We start from the raw sequence: 20,881 nt of genomic DNA, 5'->3' as shown, positions 1-20,881 counted from the left end.
AATTGCTTTCCTAATAGCTGCAATTTGTAACTATACTACTGTGTGCATAAAATAAGACCAAGTGTTATACCTCAGTGTCTTTCTCCACAAACTTAATGGAAATATTTTTTTCAGAACAGAAAGCATACATCATGCATTCTCTACACAATTGTACAGCTGACCCATATACAAAAATTATTATAAGGCTAACTACTGATTTTAAAAGGTATGTGTTTCTTCTAGCTTGAAATCAATGAATGGAGAAAAAATAATTAATTTTATCACTATATCAGCATAACTAAATTATTCCATTCTGCTCTCAAATTCCTTGGATGGGGCAGCTTCAGTCAGATGCTGGAATGGAACAGGCTGTAACAGCAGTGCACTTTCTTACTCCTACTAATTAACCTGCAGGAATGCTTTTGCTCATGAGAAATGTTATGGAAACTGGAGAACAGCAAACCTTGGAGTCCCCTAACTGCTGAGAAGAAAGATATAAAAAAAAAAAAAAATACTGTAGAAAAGGACTTACTCTTCCAAACGAATGAAATAGGAATAGAGGAGATTTACCTAAAGACCACTGAGCTTCTGTCAAGTTTTATCCATGGCTCCTTTTGATACGTTACTCTTTCACTCTTTTGATCAACCAAGAACCAAATGTCTCAAATAGTTTTACACAGTTCGCTCAAGATATTTTAAAAAAAAATTTAAGCCTGAACTGTGCATGAACTTTCAATCAAACTGAAAATACAGAGATACAGAAAGATACAGATTTACTGCATCAGAGTCAACCCAACCCTTCAGTCCATACAGAGCCGGGTGAAATGAATACAGAACCACTTACTGCCATCACTCTCACTAAACACCATTAATGACCAAGTCTTCCTCTGTATCGCTTGCATTTAAATTCATCTACCGTAACTATGTCCAAAGGCAGACAGTAAGATTTACAAATAATTTCAGCAGCACCAGAAGTGCCACTTCTGAAGTCCTGAATCATCCACTAGTACTGAAAATGATCCATTGTATTAGTTTGTAAGTATATGGTCTTGCATATTAAATACCATCCCATTTCTATTACCGTACACAAACAACAAGGTGACTTTGAGTACGATATCCTTACCTATTTCTTAAGTAACAATACCACCTAATTTCTTATCATCAGCAAGTTTTATTACTATAATCCTACTTTTTGTCATTCAGTAATAAAGCTGTATACTAAGACTAATTCTTCAGAAGTTAGTTGTCACTCCCTTCCATGATAATACTTTAATCTTTCAGCATGACCTGCCGCACCTCTTAAACTTAGCGGGTAAGGAACTAACTGAAGTAATAAATTCCCACTGCTGTATCATATCAAATGCTTTACTAAAAAAAGGAAAAAAAAAATAGATCCACTATTTGTCAGAAAAACAAAAATCAATTATCTGGTTAAATAGCATTATTAAGTTAGCCTGACATGATACACCATTGTATTGCCTTTTATCCAATTTTCCACTTAGCTTCAAGTCTACAATTATTCTTTCCTTCAAATACTGTTCTAAGCCTTGCATAGCTCAAAGATGACTATCAGGCCTCTGTTCATTCTAAGCATTTTTATCCTCTCTTGAAGAGTGTTGCTGTGGTTGCTATTGCACAACAACCCACATGATAGATTTACAGAAAACATGAGATTTACCGTACCCATGAAATGCATGTTCTTTCAGCTTTCTAGGATGGAAATTATTGCATCCTCTTATTGTACAGGTAAAGCACTTTGACTCTTGCCTTCATTTTGAATTTGGTCATTTCACCAACATCTCCTCCTTTTTTAAGAGCCAGCCACCTCATGTCAAATGATGCCTGAAATTTTTCAATCCAAACTGAAAAAGACTACTTACCTTGACCAGCTCTTTCTGCATGACAGCCCCACTCCTTCTTTGTTTTCATCTTATTTCTAAAGCTATTATACTTCACTCTTATATTTTCTGAGCTCCAAAAATAGAGTTTGCAGCTCCAAAAATAGAGTTTGCTTGGCTGTGTTTTCCTGTCCTTTTTCAACAATCTTATCTTGGTTTTTTTAAACAATTTTTATTCTTTAGTTCCCAAATGACTACTGGCAAGGCTGTACATACAAACAGAGAAATCTAAATACAAATTTCTCTATTCACTATTCTCTATTTCACTTTCCTTTCAAATTCTCTCTTGATTAAGTATTATGTTGATAAATATTGTTATAATTTTTCAGAAACACAACCCTTCAATGATTTCCAAAGGGATTTTTTTTTAACTTGAACTAAAGAAGCTGCTATTTCCCTGCTTAAAAATAACATAAGCCACAGTGATTTTTATTATTTAGGAACACTACTATATTCATTTTGCAGCTAATCCCCATATAAGAATTTTCTACATGTGAAGAGCTATATTTAGCATCTGTCTATGCCTCCTATGGACACAGAAGGGAAGGGAATGTCATAGAAAATTCTGTGGCCCTCTGGGAAAGCAGGGACTTGCAGTAAAATTAAAGGGAAAGCTAGCAGCCATATTCATGCCAAACAGCCCACTCACATAGCTCCCCACAAAATCCTTTCACAAATTCCACAATTTTCATCCTACTGACACCAAAGATGTGATCCACAGACTTCTGGGCACCACTGAGGAACACTGTCAACAAACATTGTCAGAGAAAGAGAGAATTAAGGTTCTAAGAGAAATGAAGCAAGGATTGTTGGGAAATATAAAGGCTTCATAAAACTAAGCAAGTCATCTCCCATTTAGCTGTTCAAGAAAACAAACATAAAAAAAAAAAAAATCCTGTTCCAATATTGAATTTCTGCTGAAAAAAAATAATCTAAACAGTCTTTTAACACTGATTTTGCAGAAACAAAATAATCCAGCACCAAATAATCAGTCACAATTCACTGATAGTTAGAATATGTAAACATTTTACTGCTCCAAAGTAACCTCATTCCTTGCTATTATCTTTTTATAATAGTAATTTTATCAGTTTCTTTAGGATTCAAACTGAATATGAAGTTTGAAAGATGCTTAAAATTATAAGCTAAAAATTTACTGTTTTTCTTCACATTTGAATTCATACCTGTGATATGTTTACTTAGATTTCCCCCCCCCCCGATATTCATTCTGACCTATATTTCGTAAATCCAGATGAAAACATTTGGCTCTGGGAAATGACAAATGCTGTTGTAATACTAGCAGTCTAAGCATTAAAATTATGGTTTTATTTAAGCTATATATCCAAAATCTGTTCCTGAGCTTGCCACAGCTTTGAAATAATTCTTCAATACACAGGGAACCAATAGCTAAAGACAATTTTTTTAAACCCATGAAAACACTCACCTTGCTGTCTCTCTCCACTCTGCATCCTCTCCTTCACGCCAACAAATTTCATCAAGCTCAGTAAAGAGATCATGAGGAATGTGTTCCTCATCATCATCTTCTGTTCCAAGAATGAACTGCACCCTTTGTGATGGGGTATCTGGAGAAAAATAAAAATATCAGTCCAGAATGCCAATTTTTTTTTCGCTCTGAGCAAGAAAATACCTAAAATTTCATGAGATTATCCAGACTCTTTCATCCATATCACTGCCACACAGAAAACATGATTATACTTATGCTGTAAGAACGTTTATACACAAACACCTTCTGATTGAGACCTCTATTTACTGTAGTTGTCTAGTCTGCTAATTAAACAAACTTATCTAAAGACAGAATGTGATGTACAGAAGTAGTGACTGTTGAATATTGGAACGGTATCTCACAGGAAAAAAGGCAGCACAGACAGCAGCATAGAGTTAGTGGATAAAAGTCTTCTACTCCAGTATTACAGGAACTACTTTGCCACACCTTAAGTCTAAATCTACAGATCTAGCTCAGCTCACAAAGCTGGTACACTAAATATGCATTCTTTGTTTTACCTAGCTGAAGAAACAAACCAAAAGAAACCTTTCTAATGTCAATATACAACTGGGAACTTCAAAAAGAATACATCACTATTTACACCTACCATCCCCTGCCCCTTTGTAAACTGTTTCTACACAGCTAGGCTGTTCCAGCGGAACAAGTTGTTTTATCTGTCCTAACTTCCTCATTTTAATCTTCCTATTTCTGTCTTTCCTTTACATTCCTATTACCAGTTATTTTTCTTCATAACTGTTCAGTGCAGACCACTAAATATATTTTGGAGACATACTATTCTTTTTTTGTATCACTCAGAAAACTTCCAGAACTCACAAAGCACCTTGCCGTATGTGCATATTCAATGCTCATAGCTCAAATTTATTAGTGTCGTTAAAAAAAATATATATATATATCCTATTTGCTTATTTAAATGCAAATCTCAAAATGAACAAACTCAGTATGAAACTCAGTCTCTCTAAAAATATATAGCTATTTCTCTGCTAATGCATTTTAGATTTCCGAGAACAATCACAAGTCCTTTGTGAGAGCCGATAGGGACCAGGCTGCCAGTCAACTGAAAAACTGATTATCCAGCACAGCAGCTCAGTGATTCCTTGAACATTGTCTAAATGAAGCTCTGTTCTACAACCCTACTTGTAAGACAAGCTACAGTATTTTCCATCTAGCAATGAAGAACACCACTACATAGGATCCTCAAGCTCTCTGAATTTTGGAAAAACTGAGATGATAGCACTCATTGAATGCTAGTTAAAGAGCAAATATAGCACTGATCAAAAATAATTAAATGGGCCACTGATGCAGGAGATTAAATTCAGCAGTAAAGATACCTTTTTTGCTAGTAGTAGTAAACTTGCTATAACAATGAGACACAAACAATACATGACAGTTTGCACTTGAGGTCTATTTGCTTAAACAGAGTATAAAGACATAGTACAGTCAAGCAGGAAGAAACACATGAGAGGAGGGAGAGAGACGGGCTCAGGTACTATTAAGCTCTAGGAAATTGAATTGCAGGGGGACAGCTAAGGGCACAGAAATTACTTTTGGTCAATCATTAAAGAACATCAACAGGAACAACCTCCTCCACTTTATCCTTTCTTTTATTACTCTTCTCTCTCACTGTTCAGTCCTTTTTTTTTCCTTAAGACCATTTCAGATGCTATTCTAGACCCCCTTCCAGCCTCTCTGTACCTATTTCTTTGAAATTCTTTATGTTCCTCATATCTATATGTTGGTATGTTCTAGAGAAGGATAAAGTAAACACAAATATCAAGATTTAATCTGAGACTAGAAAGCACATTCTGGTCAAGAAGTGTGCAACTTTTTAAAATTATTTCCCAGAAAGACAAAATTCAGCAAGATATGAACTTGCAAAGGACAAGTGCATATGACTGGTGACAGAACATGGAAAACAAGCTACTTTGGTAGAGAGCTGGACTACAGTGAGAATCTGAGAATAAGCATTGCCAGGAACATCCTGTACTCTTGATAAAATCAGCACTAGAACTGATTTAAAGCAACAGCTACTGTTAAGTAATAAATGAGTAGCGTTGTACAGCAGAGCTGCTATTTTATGACAGTTACGATACTCATGCAAATGCACGCTTTCAGCATGAGAAGGAAACTAGAGGATCAGAAATCTCTTGAAGTCAGGCGAGCAGTAACAAGGAAACACCTTAGTGCTGTGATTTGCTCTTACTGGATCTTCTGTGTAACATACAGCTACTTGACTAACAACAGCAAAGAATCCATATAAATGACAAAATATGCACTAAACTATCTTCTACCTTGCTAACACACCAGTAAAAGTAGCTGCTAGATTCTTGCTGACTTTCTTCACTGCTGTTATTTGTCTTGCTGTCTAAAACCTGCAAGCCACAGCTTGGTTTTCAGGCACCAAGCTGGAAACTCAAGAGGGTGTGGGGAGGAAGTCATTGTTTGCTTTATAGTATAATAATTTTATTTCAAGGAAAAACTCTAAGAAAATTAAAAGACAAGAACATAATAATTTTCTTTTAAAAATCAGATCTGTTGGTTCTACTTCTAAAATTGAGCTAACGGGATTACTCATGTGAGCAATGCCAGATGGAATTGGCTCTTATTCATAGGAGTAATAAATACCAAATATGTTATTAATGTGTTATATGGAAAATGAGTAATACGTGATTCAAAAACAGTATGAAAGAATACTTCAGTTGCTGACTGTCAAACCGTTATAATTTAATCCTCAGTGCAGAAGCACAATATTTGTAAACTAGGATACTCAAAGGTTTTTTAGAAGTCTAGAAAAAGAGAAACTAACTTGCATATTATCTGTGTCTATCCTTACTGAAAGTAGTACAGCCAGCATTTAAAAAAAAATCCTTCGTATTATTATTACTATTTCTAAAAAGTAATGAAAGGAATCTAAATTAAACTAAAAAAATAAGTTATACTGATTTGTTACATTAGTATTTCTGTAACTGCAGTTGCTTTATATGACAGCACAGAGATACTAGAAGCAACGTGAATTTTTAAATCCACAATAAGCAGCTGATGATTCTCCCAAGTAAATCTGCCCAAGCCATACCACAAGCAGAAACACAGCCTTAAGTTCATACAAAATGCATTCCAAATTTTGTCCTCTGCTTTTGATAAACCCTAGAAAGGATGCAAAAGGTATTTCTGGTAACACTCTATTAGATCAATTGTCAGAACAAGTTTCTGTATTTTCAAAGCCTGTTGAGAACCTGCTTTTAAGGTCAGTATTAGTAGGCTAATACTTCTTATTTGGATCAGCAAAGGAAGGGGTCAAAAATTACTTTTTCTACTTAGAAAACATGCTAAACATTAAAATAAAATTTACATTACAAAAGTTCACATGAGATAGTAAACATCATAGATAATATTTAATCCATACCTCCTGCTCTTGTACATTCACATTAAAGCAACATTAAATATACAATGTTGGTGGGTTTTTTGATTGCTCACTGCACAGGACAAGCTGCAGACAGGGAGTGAACTGGTGTAACACAGTTGCCATCCATAACCACTGCTTTCAAACAAAGGGGAAATGATGTGAGAAATTCAAAGGATCACAGAAAAGAAAGGATCATTTCATAGACAGACAAATATTCATCATACTCCTGCTTGTGCTCAGCAAGGAAGTGGCAGATGGGGGCTCTGCCCCCACTGCCTTCCTGTGCAGACTGGACTTTGCCCTTCAGCTCAGCAATCAGTGACGTTAGGGATCATAAATTACCTTTTTTCATTAGAAAGCATGGTAAAAATTGAAACAAAATTTACATTACTAAAGTACACAAAATAGTAAAAGCCATACAGTTCATTTATGAAAATCTCTTCACAAACCTCAGAAACCACGTGTTAGGTTGGGAGAAAGTATTGCCTTGCTCCACCTGCATATTAACCCTGTATGTATAATCTTGTTTTCAGGAAGCACTCTCTGCCCTTTCTTCACATGAATTGTTTCCATTACCTCAGGGCTATGACAAATAATCTTATCTTTTGGATCTGATAACATGGACAATTCCCAACCTTCAATTCTCGTTTGCTAGACCCTTAAAACTGCACTTATGATACATTATTTTAATCCAGATTTGCTGCAATCTGTTCCACAGCTGCCCAGAGTCAAATTTCCAAGTTCATACTTCAACAGACAAAGCCTACAGCTAAGGGTAGGAAAATTCTCTCAACGCTGTAGTCTTTACGAATAATTAAAATTCCCCATTAATACCCCTTTGAGGTTTGAGGTTAGCTAGCACATATAGTCAGCTGAGTCCTTCCATTACACTTTTTGAAAGCCCCTCTAGTAACCAAGAGGGGTCTCCCTTTGCAATTCACTTTTTCCCCTTGCATTACCTTCACAGAGCCTTTCCTGAACGGTGCGCACAGTCCTCTGCTCAGCTCAGCTCCAGGGCTGCTCAGCTTCCCTTGCCACATCCAATACCATGAATTACAAATTTAAGCCTCCTTAAAACTCAAGATTATTAAAGCCAGATTTCTTAAAAGAAGAAGACAAACCTTGCACAAGCCCCAAGAGTTTCTAGTTCTAGAAGACCCAGCAGAAGGCTGAAATCAAACCTCAGTCCTCACAGCTGTGTTCACTTCACCCTCACAAAACCTGTTCTTAAAGAAACCCTGCCAAGAGCTAAACTTGCCCTATTTCACCCCATTTTAAAACAGAAACATAAACACCTTTACCTCTTAAGTGCAAGCACAAGAGAGCTGTTTCACTGGTTACAGGCAAAAAACAGACATGAAAACCCACTGAAAAATGACACTAAAATCCACATACATACCAAGCAAGTGCAACGCTACCAACCAAAGGGAAACCTGCACCGGACTTTCAGGGCCACCATGACCCGCAGCGCTGATGGAGCAGGCCCGGCCCTTGTGGCCCTGCACCCCACTGCAGCTGGCACCCGGCACCCACCACCCTCACAGCAAACAGCACCAAGGAGCTGCTCCAGGCTAGAAACAGCTTTTTTGCCAAACTCATTTTCAGTTGCATCAATTCCCTAATTTAATTCACAGAACAGCCACTCCACTTGCCCCACAAGGAAGGCTGTGGAAGAGGGGAGCTTAAAGCAGGTGTCAAACTGGGGCCTTAACTACAACAGCAGCATTTCAGCTGGGAACAACAACCCGCTCAATAAGGCAAATAGCATTACTGCATTTTTAGCTAGAGTGGGTAATTTCACTGGATTTCTCCTTTTCGACCAAACAAATTATGAGACAAGATGGTGGAAATCAAGATCTTGAAATCACTTAACTTAAATTTTTACTACCCAAAAAAAGCCTCTCCATGAGCAAGCCATGTAATCTGCAGATTATACAATGCAAAGGCATATCATTATGGCAAAATGGAAACATCTTGTACAATCTCATCACATCAAGAGGCAACAGACAGTGAGAATCAGGTGTGGGGAAAAGAAAAACAAAACTTGAGTAACTGATCTGTGCCCCTAAATGACAGGACTACTTTTTATTCCACTGACTACATATTCTACATATTATTTGTCTACGAGCTCTGAATCTGCACACAAGAACATTCAGGTTATTTTTGAAAAGCGGCAGTAGGAGATGTTTAAAAAGCTTATGAGCTGTCGTTAAAATGTCCTAAAAAAATCTTTTCTCTGCAGAAACCTTCCCTCAGAAAGTAGCTGGTACAGCTTTCCCGGACAGGATTCAAAGGGATTACTAGGAAGCTTCCAACCACGGCCCTTACATTGAACACAGGTGTTTTCTAGCCATGTTGCTACAAAGAAAACTGTTTAAGAAATTGTTTTTCACTGGATAGGAACCAGGTGGCACCTGTCTACTCTGCCTGGGGCCTGCCCAGCCCCACAGCACTATGTGCACCACACAGCTCCTCGAATGCAGTGATAGCAGAGCAAGATCTGCATAGATTAAGTTATAAATTATACAGTTATAAATTATGACAAAAAATAATGCTTCATCCCATGCTTGGTTAACTGAGCAGTCTGGAGCACTTCATGCCTGAATATTTCAGGCCTTTCCTTGTGCCAGCATCTCTATTATTCAGTTGTTATATCTTTGGCTTTTATTATACCTCCTTTCATACCTCACTGCTTCAAAACACTACTAATTTATTCTGCTGTATCATTAAAATCCTAATGTATTTTTCTGACTTACTGCAAAGCACTGTTTTCTATCAGCTGGTCTCACAGTGCTTATTTTATCTTCTTCTTGCACTTGCTCACTGAAATTGTTTTTTCTTTTCCCTCCTCCCTCTAGTTCCCCAGAATACAGCCTCCTACTATTCAGCAGAAATGTGTTTAAAGGTATCTATGGAGAGAGGGAGCTAAGCATTTCTCTGTGTTCAATTAAATCAGAATGATTCATAAATTAAGGGACTATTTTGGATTTGCTCTCTTAGGTAGCAGAACCCCTCATACTGAGTTATGCATAAAGAGTAGGAAGTGCATTTGTCTTCCTTGCAACTTCCTTCAGCCTCTGAGTACTGTTATAACCTTGTGGTCGTGGAGAATGAGAGCTAAGAAGTGTAACTGAGGTTTAGTGGATTCAGATTTAGAGCAGGAAGTATCTGCTGCTCCCTCTGTGTAAATAAAGCATAGAAAAACTATGCTGATAATTGTCTCTAAAGGCAATGCTTCTCCCCAGGCAGCACAACCTATCTGAAACTCCTGTAAGGAAAATCCATAGTAAAAGTGAGGATATGGATATAGACTGCAATTAATCCCTGTATAATTTTTGCTCTGACTGTGCTTAACCCCTCCATCACTGTATAATTTTCAGATTCGCCTTCATAAGGTAAATCTGTTGCACTGTTGTCTATGGGATGTCACATTTCTGCCTGGATTGACAGATGTCAAAGTTCAGTCAAAATGTGGTTCTCTGGCCAAACTTCCAGAAGTCAGACAGCCAGGGGCAAAAATCCTCAAATTTTACTACTTAGTTATTACTTCAGGGTGGAATAATTTGATATTTCCAGATTTTGCTGAATGTTCGGTAGTTCTGTTTTTAGCTTGAATCGTTATTACTCAAGCATTTTGAAGAGTATCTTCAGCATTCTGAAGCATCCAGAGAAGACTTGCATGTTTCTGGCCTACGTCTTGACTGTCTTGGGCTTTATAAAAGTAATAACTTATGTGACATGACATACACACCCTTTAATTGGCAGTTACAATACCTTAACAAGTGAAAATATGACTTACAGAAGTGCAGTCCTGCACATATTTCAAGTAGGTATGCCTATAGGCAAGTGCTGTAAACACCAACTTACAAATGCACTTTGAAACCATCTTTTTCATATTACTGCTCGTCCACTCTTTAAGCTCTCTTGAACATAGGGTCATTTTCATTTAACACAGAATTGTGTTGAACAGTGCATTTTACTGTATGCACAACTGTCAAAGACTATTAAGGACAGATTCAGCCAGATAATTTCTGGTTTTTTACTTTTGTCATGAGAAAGGACACAAGCCTAGGTCTCCAGGAGTTAAAAGAATAGAGCTAAGCTCAGCCAAAATGTGTCACATACTGGCACTTATATAAAACCAGATGACTTAACAGAAGACACTGCTTCTCAGTTTAAGATAGCTCACTTCTTGGCTAATGTAACTTTCAATTGTTTCTTTTTAATCTGACATTATATGTATATATGCATATTCTTTTTGAAAACTACTTTAATAATTTATGAACTTCATTGTTTTCCAAGACACCAGATTCAGAATAGTATTGGGTTTCACTACATTTGACATACATTCTAGATAGAACCAACAGAGCCAATTTTTTCTTCACTGTTCAGTCTTCAAAACATAACTCACATCTATTAAGTATGGAAAAGCCTTGACTTTGTTTCATTCTGTGTAATTCATTACAAAAGATTTGAGTATTTCAAGCTCTTTACTATACACTTGACCATCAGCACTTAGAATCTACTTGCTCCAACTTTCTACATAAATAACACAAACTTCAGATTAAAAGAAAGTCTTGTAATTAATCATTTGTAACCTGAAATTACATTGGCACATATCTCTCATGATTTAAAAATATTCTTCTCTTGCACACTGACAAACTGTTTTCTATACGCGTTTCCGTTATATTTTCAACACTTACCAGCCTTGGACATTTCAATACATCTCCTTTTTATTTCTGAACAGCATATAATATTCTCATGTGCTTTGAGACAAAGCTTGACTAATTTATTCATTACTACCTTTTTCCATTCTTTGTAATGTTTTTTTAACTTAAAATTTTGAGAATTTTCATTTGTATCATGCTACTTTACTGAAAGGTATTTTTTTCTGTTTGCTCCCAAGTCCTCAGTTAGCAGGCTCATCTCACAATGACACATTACAGTGTCACATAAAGAAAACGGCAAATACAATCTGAATCACAGTTCGTATCTGATAAAATATTGCAGCTTCATAATATCAACATTATTGTAAAAGTAATTGTAAAGAACTGCAACTCCTCTATGTTACATTTTAGGGGCAAACACTCCAGAATCTTCACTGAGGGCAGCTGGTGCCATAAACCACTTGCCCCACTCAGTGGTGGTGGCAGTCTACCTTTACTTTATGAGATCACTCACGGACAGCCTCCTACAGCAGCAGAAATTACTGAGATTTCTCATGTATTTACTGCCACACTTGCTGCTGCCCTTCAGCAGAGGAACAAATCTCGGCTCTCCAGCAGAGACTGGAAAGGCTCTAGTGGGTTCTCCAAAATTAAGTTGCCAAGCCTCTGGCCATCATATTTGAGAAGTTGTGGTGGTCTGGTGATGTCCCCAATGATTGGAAGAGAGGGAACATAACCCCCATTTTTAAAAAGGGTAACAAGGAAGACCCGGGCAACTACAGGCCATGGTAAGGCACATGGAGAGCAAGGAGGTGGTTGGTGACAGCCAACATAGCTTCACCAAGGGCAGATAGTGCCTGACCAATTTGGTGGCCTTCTATGATGGGGTGACAGCATCAGTGGACAAGAGACGAGCAACTGACATCATCTACCTGGACCTGTGCAAGGCATTTGACACTGTCCCGCACGACATCCTTCCCTCTAAACTGAAGAGACATGGGTTTGATGATCCACTCGGTGGATAAGGAGTTGGCTGGATGGCCGCACTCAGAGAGTGGTGGTTAATGGCTCAATGTCGAAGTGGAGACCGGTGATGAGTGGCATTCCTCAGAGGTCCATGTTGAGCCTGGCCCTGTTCAACATCTTTGTCAGCAACATGGACAGTGGGAAAGAGTGCACCCTCAGCAAGTTTGCTGATGACACCAAGCTGTGTGGTGCCATCGACACGCTGGAAGGGAGGGATGCCAACCAGAGGGACCTTGACAGGCTGGAGAGATGGGCCCGTGCCAACCTCATGAAGTTCAGCCAGGCCAAGTGCAAGGTCCTGCACGTTAGTCGTGGCAATCCCAAGCACAAATACAGGCTGGGCAGAGAATGGATCAAGACCAGCCCTGAGGAGAAGAACTTGGGAGTGATGGTGGATGAGAAGCTCAATGTGAGCTGGCAATGTGCCCTTGCAGCCCAGAAGGCCAACCGCATCCTGGGCTGCATCAAGAGGAGTGTGGCCAGCAGGTCGACTACTCTGCTCTTGTGAGACCCCACCTGGAGTACTGCGTCCAGTTCTGGAGCCCCCAACATAAGAAGGCTGTGGACCAGTTGGAGAGGGTCCAGAGGAGGGCCATGAAGATGATAAGAGGGCTGGAGCACCTCTGCTATGAGGACAGGCTGAGAGAGTTGGGGCTGTTCAGCCTGGAGAAGAGGAGGCTCTGGGGAGACCTTATAGCGGTCTTCCAGTACCTCAAGAAAGATGGGGACAGACTGTTCAGTAGGGCCTGTTGTGACAGGACTAGGGGTAATGGTTTTAAAATAGAGGGAAGTAGATTTAGATTAGATATTAGGAAAAAATTTTTTACACTGAGGGTTGTAGAACACTGGAACAGGTTGTCCAGAGAGGTGGTGGATGCCCCATCCCTGGAAACGTTCAAGGCCAGGTTGGATGAGGCTTTGAGCAACCTGATCTAGTTGTGGATGTCCCTGCTCCTTGCAGGGGGGTTGGACTAGATGACCTTTGAAGGTTCCTTCCAACCCTAACCATTCTATGATTCTATGATTCTAAAATCACACTAGTAATTATGTCCAAGCCACAACAGGACAGAGCATGCATAATCATGCTGCTGTTTATTATTAAAAGATCTATGCAAAAAAAAAAAATTATCTTACCAAAAGGAGGAGACTCTCTCCCATCTTCTAATCCTGAATCTCGCTCTCTGTCTCTCTTTCTGTGTTTATGTCCACGGTGCCTATGGCGTCGGTGACTTTTTCTTCCACCCAGTGGCACGTGAACACCAATGAACAATGTTCGATGGCCTATAGGTAAAAAAAAGTTACCTTTTAAAAAGAGGCTCTGGCAACATAATAACAACATGAATAACCATAACAGCATTAATGGTATAATAATTATCATAATTTTGTAACTGTATAATATTGATTATTCTAGTGTTAATAGTCATAATATAATTAATTACAATAACGAACATGTAGTGTCACAGATATACAACCCCTTCATACAGGATAAAATCCCACTATTGAAGTCTTTATCATGCAGTGCCAGTTTTTTTTTTCTTTTTTTTCCTTCAAATTTGCGTCTCTATGTGTGAACTTTCATTAAAGCAAGACAGGTGTTCTGTAAAATGTCTTCCAAAACAGTAACATGAAGAGACACATGGATCTCTTTGCATTGAACATTTGGTAAAGTTGCTGTTTGCTTTGTGTGTACAGGAACTTTACAAAATTTATTGCTATTTACGAGCCAAACCTTGACAGAATTCTTGTGGGAAATTCACTGAAGGGAAAAGGAAAAAATAAAAAAAAAAAAGAAAACACTATGGAAGCTAGACTGCAAAATCCCTACACAACTTTATCTTCTTTCATCATAAACACATTGCTGGTGGCTTACGGTGCTTTCGTTTCTTCTATTTTATTTTTTTAAATATATAAGAAGGTATACATTGCCATGCCTGCCAACATCTTCTAACCTCTGAGCCTGAGGATTTTTATGTTGCTGATCAAGGCCAAAAGATTTAGCTCTCTTAGCTATGTGGGCTAACAGGATCAGAGCACAGTAAAGCATTTAGAAGAAGGAGAGCAGAGGGGAAATGTGCAGAAAGTACCAGAGAAGAGAACAAATGGGAAAGGAATCGTGACTCACTACCAGCAGTCTCCTACATTTACTCAGCAGAAAGACACAGTCCAGATTGCTCATCTCTAACATTTATTTTCTCCTTGAAATGAGCGTAACACAGCTAGTGGATAATTGTTGCTTTGCTGTAATCATTCAGCAGTGCCAATCATCTGAAAAAGGTCAAGAACATTAAGCTAAGGTAGCACGTGATCTCTAATCCCATGGAGACTCCAGCAGGAGCAGAAAACACAGCAAGGCAGCATTTGTCGCAGTACATCAAAAAAAGAAAATTCAAGGCTGACAGGAATGCTCTGCAGAGGCAGGGCAAAAAGCTGGAAAAAAGGTTCTGGACACCACACTAGCTACTTCCTCCACTTTGATTCGCACAGAGGAGACTAGGAAGCAGAAGCATCAATTTTGGGGAGACTATTCTTGTAGAGTCAGGAGATTTTTCTGAAGCAAAGGCCATGAGTTGAATTTTTAAATTTTTTTTTTAAGATATATTTTTCTTCTTACTTATTACATTTAACCCTGTTCTGGTTTTGTGGAGTGAGGGGGTGCCTAAGGTGGTAGCTTCTGTAGGAAACTGCTAGAAGTTGCTCCCCTTTGTTCAACGGACTTGGCTGGGCCTAGGGCGGACACACTGCTGGCCAAGGCTGAGCCAATTGGTAGCAGAACGTTCCATGATAACGCCTCTGCGATAACGTATTTAAGAAGGGGGAAAACACAAAAAAAAGAGAAGTGAAGATGTGAAGGAGCTGAGCAGGTGCAGAGAGGGGGAGGCGCGAGCCTTGTGGGCCTTGCAGGCCTCAACCTCTGGCCTCCCACTGGGCGGCCGACTGGGCCTGACTCAGCTGCAAGAAATGCAGAGGAGACGAGATGTTGAAGAGATCCTGAGAGGCGTCTGCCAGTCTGTTGTGAAGAATTTTTCTTCTGAGAGGAACGGCTGCAGACGCCAAGGGCAGTGAAGAAGGAGGGGGAGGAGTAATGCGGCTCCTGGCCAGAATTCCCCTGCAGCCTGTGGTGATGACCATGGTGGAGCAGGTTGTCCCCCTGCAGCCCATGGAGGTCCACGGAGGAGCAGAGATCCACCTGCAGCCCATGGAGGACCCCACGCCAGAGCAGGTGGAGGCCTGAAGGAGGCTGTGGCCCATGGAGGGCCTGCTGGGACAGCTGTTCTGGAGGGACTGCACCCCGTGGAAGAGATGACCCACGCCCGAGCAGTTTCACGAAGGACTGTGGCCCCTGGGAGGGACCCCACGAAGGAGCAGGGGAGGAATGTGAGGAGTTCTTCCTCCGACGATGAAGCAGCGGCATAAAACAATGCGTGATTAACTGACTGCAACCCCCATTCCCTCTTCCCCCTTGTGCCACTCGGGAGGGGGGAAGGTGGTAGAGATAATGTTAAGTCCGGGAAGAAGGAGCGGCGGGGGGAGGTTATCTTGTTCTGTGTCTCATTATCCTGCTGTGTTTTTAGTAATAAATGAATAGTTTTCCCCAAGTTGAGTTTGTTTTGCCCATAACGGTAACTTTAAGGATTTCTCCCTGTCCTCATCTCAAACCTCAAGCCTTTTTCATTATATTATCTCTCCCTATTCTCTCAGAGGGTGGGAGGAGTGAGAGAGACTGTGTAGTCTGGTCCAAATCTGGGCTGAACTACGACAAACCCAAGAAATTATTTAAAGAGAACTGCTGCTTTGGTGTATTTCAAATATATTGCAATCAGTCGTGCATGAAACAAGGAAAAATGTATTCCATAAAAAGAATTCATTAAAAAGATACTGAAGGACAGCAGTAACGTAGTACTAAACACTTTCTTGTGCCTTTCCTTGGGTAGGGAAAAAAAAAAACAAAACAACATTTTGAAAGGAATGGGGTTACACTTCTTAAGACTGTAATCATTTCCAGAGGTGCAAATAGATTTCTTTTTTAATTTAGTGATTTAACACATTCTGCTGTTTTGTGACAGAAGTGGGCATGCTTATCCTAGTTTTGTGCCACTTCAATGCTCAGGTCAGACCTGCATCAGGAAATGCAGATTCAGGTTCACACTTCAATTAATTTTCAGGGCTGAATCCAGGACTTGAGTCCAGACTGCTCTTTAGTCAACAAACTGGGAAACAGGCCCTAAAATTCCACAATGTTCATGTGTCTGAATATCACAACAATTCTCCCTATACAGACAGAATCAGCTCACACTGAAAAGAAAACAGGAACCTGGAAACTGAAACGGATAACTAGAAAAGGATTTTATTCCTTCTGTGTAAACCTACTGAGGCCGACAGAGTTTTACCAAGGCATAATTTCAATAAACATAGAGAGGAATCTAGGTCCTTGTAAGGAGGTTCAGGCAAACAAGAAGGGGGGAAAAAAAGAAACTGACGGGGAAAAGGAATAGTTTTCAATAAAAAAATAATAGAGCAAAAAGCAAAATTTAAAAATCTGAATAAAACGTTAAGAAGTTCTGGTTTACTAAAAAAGACCAGATGGGAACAAAAAAAAAAAAAATTAATGCATTCTAAATTGCTGGCAAAATGACAGTGAATGATGGTGGGGGCGAGGGGAGAAAAGAGATCCAGTGAGTAAAATGACCTTACTTCAAGTAACCTTTTGACAGTAAAGATGATAAATGAGTGTCAGAATGTAAGGCATTTTTTTTTCCTGTACAAGTTGACTGAGACATTACTAAAGAAGAGTTTCCAGTGAGCTCTGTGAGTGAGCAGAAACATGATGCTTTCTCTGACAGACAATTACTTGCTGCCTTACTCTGTTCCAGTTACGTTGGAACACCTCTTCCAATCCACACCCGTTCCAGTGAAGTTCTTCAACAGACCTTTTTCTGCTAAAGACTTACATTATTTGACTGTAGGAACAATTTGAAGCTGAGAATAAGCAAGAACCCTGTTTAATATCAAACTTCTAACAGAAAAATCAAATGAACCCGTAAGCCACAATTCAAAAACTATTATTTTTGCAAAACGACATTTTTCCAAAAATTCAACATTTCAAGAGGATCTACAGAGGATTTGGTTTTATTCCCATTGCCATAAGCAAGTCCCAAGAATCAGCTAGACTTCGTCATTTAAATGTCATGCACAAAAGCAGTTATTAGAATATTTCTGTCGCAGCATAACAGAAATACTGGTTGCAGACAGCTCCTGAACATCACCGGCATCAATGGTAAAATTCCAAGAATTCCTTCCCAAAAAAGCAAAATTCGGTAAAGATTACTTTTTTTTTTCTTAAACCCACCCATTTTTATATCTTCTGCACCTATATTTACTATAAGATCTTGGTTAAATTGACTACATTTTACAACGAAAGAACATCTATAATTTCAATTTGGCTGAAGTCAATTGCAGGATATCCAATAAGATTCAGATTTGTTCCTTATAGTTTATAATCAATTGTATACGGGCATTTCTTTAATTTATCTTTAAGAGCTTTTCTGTGTGTTTTATTATTTATTTCATCAGGATGCCATCTAAAAATGCCTGAATATTGCTTAAATATTGTAAAATAATTCTGCTCTGCTGTATGTTTGCACAGCACCTAGCTCAATTAGATCATAGTTTCTCATTCTTTTGGCAAGGCTACAAAGGCACTCAAGTATGGGAAACAGTAACTGTAAGTTACATCAGGGTACATACTGTTGACACCAGGTACACTCTAATAACCATTCTCACGCAGAATTTACATACGGTTTTAAGAGTGAGCACAACAACCAATGGAGTTATAACTCTTTAAACCCAGGTCTTCAAAAATACCATGCTGGTGTTTAACTTTTGGACAGTTTTATCACCTGCACTGTGCACCATGTGCTGTAGCATCCCATCACCTGAGGGAAGGCTAAATATGTTAAACAAAAATCTACAAATGGATTAATGTTTTGTTCCATGTTTACAAAGCAGGTTTTCTCAATTGTACTTTTCTAATGGTTGTACCTTCTTGCAAAAAAAAGTTAACAGCTGAAGTGCTCAACTACAGTTTATTTTATTATTACTATATTTAGTCTGTTAGTTTGGTTTGCTTCTTCCCTCTTCCAAGGAACGATCCTGTAATGGGAAAAATCACACTTAATACATTTCTTTATTCGGTACCTCTCAGTCAAGGACTATGGTGGATACATTGTAAGATATTTCGTGCACACATGCACAGACAGCCACATGTAATCAGGTCCACTGAAACATATACAGATAAAATGCACTCAGGTACACACGTGCAGATTTGTGGTTCCAGACACACTTAAGAGTTTGGCCTATTGTCCTTTCTCAGAAAAAAAACCATACATCTAATAGATTAAAAAGGATTTCTCCTGCTAATTCTTACTTCAAAATAAATGAAAGAATTCCTGTGCTGAGAGAGGTTTATTCCTCGCTATGGTTTATGTTATGTTTAAATTGTTGTAATTTTTAAAAATCAGAACTAATTTAGATATCAGTGAGCCGTAAGATTTATCTAGTTTTCCTGAGCTTTTTCAAATTAACCTTATTTTAACATCAATAGAGTTTTATCATGGAAAGACTACGATTTTGCTCCTGCAAAAACCCACTCTGAACTAAAATGTTGGTTTATTCCAGATGTTCTGCTAGGAAAGTTAAACATAAGCACATGCATAAATATTTTCAGTATTAAGATTTAGGAGCTAATCATTTTTTAAAACTGAACCTCTGAGAAAATACAGTAATAAATGAAGATTATTTACAATCTGAAATCTTATTAAGAAAAGCAATACACTGAATTGATCTGCTCTGCAATTTCACCTTTATACAATGCTGCACGTCCACTGTTAAAATGCATAAATATTGGTTTTTAAAAAAGACTCTTCTTAATCAAATTGCACATTACTGGGAAACAAAACTCAGAATATAAAGTTAATTCAAATCTATGAATTTATAGCATAAGAGGCTTTGGCCCCTTGTGGTTTACCTTCGAAGCATTAAGACACTCCTTAAGTAAAAATATTTTAAGGATTAAAGAAATAATGATCCTTGTTATAAAGTGTTCTTTTTAATTTACATAGGATTACATGAATAAGTCCAAATTACATTATAAAATATTTTAAAGTTATCCTGTTAATTATATTTAATTTTCAGACAGATGAAAGTACATATAAGCATACGTAAAAATCAGGATTTCCTCAAAACTTTTAAAGAAAAAGTGTATTGCGCTGTAATTATTTCCACATTGTGGAGGTATGAATTCTCTGCCCGAGAAAAAACAGATATGAAATATACAGTATTGATATGAATACATCTTGCACAGACATTTCTCAGAATAAAATCTAAGTAGAAGAGTTGTTTGGGCTTACTGTGTTCCAAAGAAGAAATTCTTCCTTACATCTTGTCGTTAAAATTTTATTTTAAGAACCCAATAGCAAATTAACCATCTAAAAAGGCAATCTCAGAAAAGCAAATACTTTCCACATAGCCCTTGAAAAGGACAGATGTAACATCTAGAAATGGTTTTCAGAACCTGGCATTCTGGGGCTTTAAAACAGAAGCTCGTCCTAGCTACCTATCTTATTCATTAAATAAATGTAAAGGAAAAGACATGTAGTGGGATTTCTAAAGCTTTGAAAACATATATCCCATAATAATTTATGGTGCTTACAATTTAACTTAGGAACTTCTGGAAATCCTATTAACAATTGTCTGGAATGGATGTAACATTGCAAGGGAAAACAGCAATGGAGAGAAAGGAATTGTAAATGTATCCTTTAATTTACAGGAATTAAGATCTTTTAATGGAATGCTAAGAGTACAGATATTTTTGCCCCAGTGCCTCCCATTCTCCTTCCAAACACAATTCCAACACAGAAAACACACACACATTTGGTAGGAAGAACATACACATGAAGCACATACACCTTCTCACTTCCCCGTCAGTAGAGGCTCCACAGGCCTCCACGTTACACCAGGCATGTGGGACTCAAGCAGGTACTTTAAGAGCTCCTTAGTGAACCAGCCAAGTTGGTGCCTGTTGCATAAAAAGTGACTATCTTGGATCTGACCATCCGTGAGCGCCAGGTGCTCGCGGTACATCTGCCTCTGCTGCCTTCCCCCTGGAATGATCCGAATTTGCCTCAGGCACCTGCTGAGACCAAAGCTTTCAGATCCCTGCTCACGGGCATGACAGACATCTCCAGGAAGAGCAAGGGCAGGCTTCTGTGACCTACTAAGGAAACACATCACAAAGTCAAGATGCCTTGAGAGAGAGGATTTTGCCAGCGGTTTGAGCCAAGTCTCAAATGACTGCTGACCTCAGCAGGACTGGAGGGGTTTCTCCCTCCTC

At 38.6% G+C, this 20,881-nt stretch overlaps 1 protein-coding gene across 8 annotated transcripts in view; it reads right to left on the bottom strand.

Annotated features, from left to right (window-relative positions):
• SLC4A10 (solute carrier family 4 member 10) overlaps nt 1-20,881 on the bottom strand; it is a 162,013-nt gene that overhangs the window by 71,183 nt on the left and 69,949 nt on the right. For all 8 annotated transcript variants that reach the window (XM_086750372.1, XM_086750369.1, XM_086750376.1 and 5 more), the window contains exons 3-4: nt 13,627-13,773; nt 3,319-3,457 (exon numbers count right to left, since the gene is read on the bottom strand). In XM_086750372.1, coding sequence (XP_086606498.1) covers nt 3,319-3,457; nt 13,627-13,773 — 286 coding nt within the window. The remainder of the gene's footprint in view (nt 1-3,318; nt 3,458-13,626; nt 13,774-20,881) is intronic.

Source organism: Chlamydotis macqueenii, chromosome 6 (assembly GCF_036417535.1).
Source record: "Chlamydotis macqueenii isolate bChlMac1 chromosome 6, bChlMac1.mat, whole genome shotgun sequence".
In the NCBI taxonomy this organism is placed as follows: Eukaryota; Metazoa; Chordata; class Aves; order Otidiformes; family Otididae; genus Chlamydotis; species Chlamydotis macqueenii.
Note: the sequence above shows the minus strand (reverse complement) of the source record. Positions and strands in the feature narration are given on the sequence as shown.